Genomic DNA, 6,203 nt, shown 5'->3' with positions numbered 1-6,203 from the left:
TTTTTTTTTTTTATTTTACTTCCATCAGTAAAATTGCAGACCATGTGTCCTTTTTGTTTAAACCCAGCATAAGATCATCCCTGAGGTCAGCTGAACTTTATACATGTATATTTAATAATATCTGTTTATGTGTGTGCTGACAGCTAAGGCTGTCATTGGAGTGTGCATCATGGAGCTGGTGAAGTTAGATACCAACTGAGCCCACCACGTGTGCAGTGGTGAATCTAAAACAGTGAATACACATACAGACATGAAACACCTATATCCAAATATATGAACTGGAGCCATTAGTAAAGAAGAGCAAGAGGGGTTAGGAGCACACACTGATACAGAGCATTGCCCACCCACCACATGACAAACTGACTCAGGATCCCCGATTAGGACCCGAGTGCAGCCATGCAACGGGTGACACCACAGCACCACACTAGTTCAGATGGAGTTGGAACCAGGGTGAGGTTTTTTTTTATGGTGGCTGGAGTGCCAATTCTGCCACCAACCCACAGGTTTTTCCCTGCAGGTTGGAGGATGCAGATTTAATGTCATACCCGGGACGGAGCAGTTACAGGTTAAGGGCCTTGCTCAAGGGCCCAACAGAGCAGAGTCCCTTTTTGGCATTTATGAGATTTGAACTGGCAACTTTCGGATTACCAGTGTAGATCCCTAGCCTCAGAGCTACCACTCCACCCAGTGCAAAGAAGGAAATCCTAAAATATAATAGCATGGCCTTTGTCCTGATATGGATTGAAATATAGCATGGATGTCAATCATATTTAACTGTGTCTGAAAAACTGATATGCAATGCATGTACATTTTGATATCAGTCAATTCATATCGTCCTGTGCAACATGTTAACATAATCCTTCATTTTTTTTCAAGTATTCACCTTTTTGGGAAGATTCACATTTTATTCTTATACAGCAGTGAATCATAGTAGATTTAACTTGACTTTTTTGACATGAACATTAAGAGAGTCTTTTTTTCTGTTGTTCAAAGCAAATGCAGATTGCTGCAAAGTGGTCTAAATTAATCCCAAATATAAACCACAGCCTATTTGATCACACAAGTGTGTCCTCTTCGAGATGGTATGGAGTTGATGCATCTTTGGTAGTTTGTCTGTGCAGGTCTTTCTATTGGCTTTGCACAGCTGAACGTTGCAGTTTTTCCCCATTCTTTGTAAAACATCTCGTGTGCTGTCAAGCTGCATTGGAGATCATGAATGAATGGCCTTTTAAAAACCAGCCACACATTATTCTCAATGGCACCGAGATCTGGACTTTGACTCAGTCACTCCAGAACATTCACATTGTTGTTTTTGAGATGCATTTATGGTACAAATCAGGTGATCTCCATTGAACTATTGATATGCCTTCTAAAATCAGTTGGCGCCACCAGTACTAATTAAGGTGTGTCATACTAAAGAGATTAAATGGGTATGGGATTGATTATTTTATGTTTTAGATTTGCAATTGGCTAAGTTTGATGGAGATGTCTGTAGCTGCAGGGGTGAATGAGATCTACCTCGCAGAAACATATTGTGAAGGTGTTCTGGCACATGGAAGGTGGGCACAGTGGTTTCAAGGTTTGTTCCACGTACCAAGGGATCACACTGCACTGCCCCTTGGGAAAGTCTATGCCGGGCTACCAGAACAGAAACTGCACAGACTGTCTTGTTCATTGGTCAGTGGAGCAGCGGGCTGTATTGTGCATACGTACTTTGTGGATTTTCAAAATGCTTTTGACCAACTAATCTCTGGTATCTTGTAGACGGTGCTACAAGAATACTGGGGCCCAGGGCTGCTGTGGCATGCCATTCCATCAAAGATGTGTTTGAATACTTGGCATTCATTTAGTGTGCACATTGGGCTCTGCCAGTGGGTCAAGTTGCTCTCCTGTTTTGTTCAGAATTGTCACGGGCAGCCAAGGTTTGCTTATTTTACTATTCAATTACATGCATTTTTCAGAAACTGAAATTGAAATATATCAATACTTGCTTTTGTGATGCGGCTAAAGTTTTGTCTGTTTGCAGATCCACATGTTGATAGTGATAACTGGGAATAAAGCAGCATTTCATAAAGACTGCATATTATATGTACACACATACACAGAGAAACATCACCACCCACAAACACAAATAAAACCAATTTCATCATAACGGTTCATTTATAATTCTAAAAGATGTAAAAACATAAGTAGTACATTCTCTGGATAGAAATTTGGAATTTTTTGACAAACGTATTTAAAAAAATTAACTATATGAAATATGTCAGTCAAAAAAATAAAAATACTCATTTAGATATTTATATAATAAATTCCCCAGTATAATAAACATAGACCATTTTATATAAATTGCACTAGTAAAAGTTCAGTAGTTTGTTTTTTTTTGTTTTTTTCATTTTGCCCTTTCTGTTCTAACTAATCCAGTAATACTCGCTGACTTCTACTCCAAAGTACTTTGTGTAGCCCTCTGGCTGAATGAGCTAAAGTGGCAGATCGTTTAAAAAGATACTAAACATGAACTCTCTTCATATGATTGAAATTACGTGAAGGTAGAGCACGACATAGCCATATCACAAGAACAGAGAAGAAATAAAATCTTTGGCATTTTGTAACAGCATTTGTGTTCTGTGCTATTTACAATATATAAATTTGAATGAGTGTACGTATTTTCAATATTTGAGACATGGCACAGCATTCCCTCTGGATTCTTTTGTAACAGTCAGCAGATAAGGGACAGCCATTTCCAGAGATCTCCATTAAATGGCATGCAGCATCTTCCTGAGTGAAGAAACAGTTGGCGCCCGTGATTGATGGATGCCGTCAATACAGCGGCTTACTACCACCACCACTTCCCCATAGGGAAAAAAAGACACCGCATTGGTGCTTGAAGGCCAACTCATGTCAAGATAGTAGATAAAGGAAGTAAAACAGCAACAATTGTTGTGACACAAGGACCAGCGATTACTCCTTTGTCTTCAAAGATGTTTTCAGTTTACCCCGCAGTGTGAATGCAGAAAACTGTAAGATGCAATCGATAAATAAAAAAAATGGAGCCGGCTAGATACTAAATGAGGCATCAGTAAGCAAGTGCTTGCGCTTCAGTCTTCCCACTGTCTTCAGTTAAAGTCTTCATTGTGAACACCTTCACACTTAAGAATAAGATCACTACAAAATCTTCTCACTTTTACTTGAAATATACTTTGTATAAGCCAGGAAGAAAACGAATGGCAAAGGTAAGCAACTTGTAGGGATAAAAGCTGTAGCACTGGCACCGCTGCATTCATTGCATTTGTGTTTTGAGGCTCTTGTTATTTTGACTTGAAGTCCACTTTGAAAGTATCAACTAGTTGCCATTAAACAACAAGATAAAGTCTGGGGGGAAAAAAATCCATGTGACATGAGTCAACTTAACGTAACGTAATTGAACAGAAACCTAGGGTGTACTTCTTATACAATTAGATCAGTCTTCTGAAATAATAAAAGGGAAAAAAAAGGTAAGCAGTAGCCTGGTTTCTTCACCCCCATTACTAGCAGGTTACAAAAATGTAACAGAGTTATTTTTGCTGCTGAGTAAAGTCCCATCAGCACTGGCGGAGTCGGTACACAACCCATTAAATATCCAACATGAAGGCAACTGCCAGCACTTTGGCCAGTGGTGTCCATACAGAGGTACGGCTGCCTCCAGCTGTGTGAATAACATGAGGCTCACAGTTGTATATGCTGAATGAAGAAAAAGACTGCTGTTCACTAATAAAGGTAATGTGGACATTTCAAATAAAAATAATTCCTGAAATTCTGCATGATATGATATATCACATTTTGCATAGTACATTTCATTAACATTTTTACAACTATAAAAATTATTTTAAAAGTTTTATGCTTTAGGAAAATATTCACATAATTGCACTTAATATCATTTAAAAAAAGAGATATTGACCTTCTTTAGTAACTGTTTAAGATGTAACTGGAGACTGGTCAAGTAGAATCCGCAAATGACACTGCGGAAATGAGCTTGATAATCTCATAGTCAGATGAGGAGTAAAGGTAAAAAATAGTGTGCCATCTGTGCTGCCCTGTTGATGAGGACACCAGAAGTGACTAATTCTGTAATGTGATGTTGACCAGGCACTTAAAAGCACTGTTACAGACTTTTTCCATGTTAAGTTCAAAGAGCTCACTGCTGCAAATGTAGAGATCAACTCTCAAAAACAATTAAAAAAAAAAGTAAGAGCCCAAAATCTCCATGAGTTTTGTCTTCCTCTTCTCTTGCCAGCTTTAGAAAAGCAATCCAGTCAGCCGATCTTGCAAAAATGGCAGTAATGTCGATGCAGAGAAGATTTTGGCACACGGGAGTTCTGGCAGAGCTTCTATTTCGGGACAGGAGAGTCTGCCCTTTCACTGGAGCTGCGGGATGCTCGGAGATGTTGAGTGTGGCCTGAAATCTAGACGAGGGCATGGAAACATCACAGATGGTCATTGTTTTCATATTAAGCATTTATTTTCAAACCCAAAGTAGGCACTAAAAATAAAAATAGTTACTATAACTGCACCATCAAATGCACTGGCTTAATAAAATGCCGGACTTGAATCCCGTTCTTAGGAACCCAAACACAGTTTGTTTTTTAGCCATGGTAGTTAATGAGGAAGAACAAACAACCTTTCCTCAGTGTTATTCACTTTTATAAAGTTTCTACATAAACCCAGGCAGAAGCTTCATGGTGCAATAAAAAATGTTGCTTAATAATTGGCACTTCACTTTTATAACAACCGGAAAGGGTGAGGCAATCAGGAGACCTTACAACAGCTTTGGAATGGCCTAGGCTAACATCTCTTTCACACCAATAACACATTGTTTTGCAGCATGAGCCTTTTCATAGTTAGGTGCTATGAAAATTCCCACAAAAAGAAAACCAGATTGCATTTATATGGCACTTGTTCAAGACACTGCGAGCGTTTTATATAGACAGGGTGGAACTACTTCAGCCACCACCAATGTACAGCAACAACCTGGATGGTGTGACGGCAGCTCTTTTACTCCATTACACCACACATAAGGTGGTGAAGGAGTGCGAAAGATACTCATTAAGGAATGGGATTATTGGGGGCCAGAATGGACAAAGGTGTGATGGGCAATTTAGCCTGGACATTGGCATAGACCCTACTCTTTTTAAAATATGCCCAGGGATCTTTTATGACTACAGATTGTCAGGACCTCAGTTTTACAACACCATTATTGCAGTAGAGTGTCTGCAACACAATGCTGAGACACTGGGATCCACACATTGACCACAGGGTAAGCGTTCCCTGCTCGCCTCACCAACAGCCTCCTATATGGTTTCCCCATCCAAGAACTGACCAGGCACAAACATGCCTAGCTTCAGGTGGAGTACATGTTCTGAAGCACAGGTGGTATGGTGGTGGTTGAAGTGACTCCCTACATCTGAGTAGCTAGAAAAGCGCAATGTAAATATATCAATTTAAAGTTACGGTATTACTTTTTCTAATATTTTTCATGTAGCAGAAAAATATTTGCATAAATATATATTTTTCCTAAAGGTATATTGTTTACAGCTAAATAATGTGAAAAATGTGTGTACACTGCAAAATCTGAAATGAAAGCTCCCCTCACCAGACCTCTCTGAATACTCACATATTTCCTAATACCCCTTATTTACAACTCGGAACTAACTCTTATTTTGTTTTCATGTGCTCCATGATAATTTATATCTCTGTCCTAGGAGGATTCGTTTTGCTGACGTGCTCGCCTTGCTCGTGTATTTCCTTAAGCGAGTTTCTGTTTCCTCGACGGCGGAGCCATTATCCTGAATCTACATCTCACTTCCAGGCCAGACAGACACACACACTTCCACGCGTAGACGTTTATATACAAGACTATAGTCATGCAGTAATTTAAAAAAAAGAAAAACGAAACTTATGTCTCCTGCTACTAGCCGGTGCCCACCCCTTAAGTGTAACTTTACATACACGTTTACTGACCTCAGACAGCATGTCTCCCTCAGCAAACAGGCACTGCGGAGTCAGGAGAATGTCATCTGTGAAGGACCCACGGGACTGGCGCTTGGCTGTGAATACAAATATTTACACGTTACAAATGTATTAACATCTTCTTGAGCTAGTCATGAAGATTAAATATCTTATGTCCCAGTGTGGTTCTATTTTGACTTCAAAACACTATAAACAACTTT

The 6,203-nt window shown here is 39.4% G+C and overlaps 1 protein-coding gene across 1 annotated transcript in view; it reads right to left on the bottom strand.

The window, feature by feature from the left end:
- Positions 1-2,284: 2,284 nt before the first annotated feature.
- The window catches only part of LOC120533771 (serine/threonine-protein kinase MRCK alpha-like), a 151,989-nt gene continuing 148,070 nt past the window's right edge, over positions 2,285-6,203 (bottom strand). The window contains exons 34-35 of the mRNA XM_039760717.1: positions 5,995-6,080; positions 2,285-4,439 (exon numbers count right to left, since the gene is read on the bottom strand). Coding sequence (XP_039616651.1) covers positions 4,365-4,439; positions 5,995-6,080 — 161 coding nt within the window. The 3' untranslated portion in view covers positions 2,285-4,364. The remainder of the gene's footprint in view (positions 4,440-5,994; positions 6,081-6,203) is intronic.

This window comes from Polypterus senegalus, chromosome 8 (genome assembly GCF_016835505.1).
Source record: "Polypterus senegalus isolate Bchr_013 chromosome 8, ASM1683550v1, whole genome shotgun sequence".
Lineage (NCBI taxonomy): Eukaryota > Metazoa > Chordata > Cladistia > Polypteriformes > Polypteridae > Polypterus > Polypterus senegalus.
The sequence above is the reverse complement of the archived record's forward strand: the minus strand, read 5'-3'. Positions and strand labels throughout refer to the sequence as shown.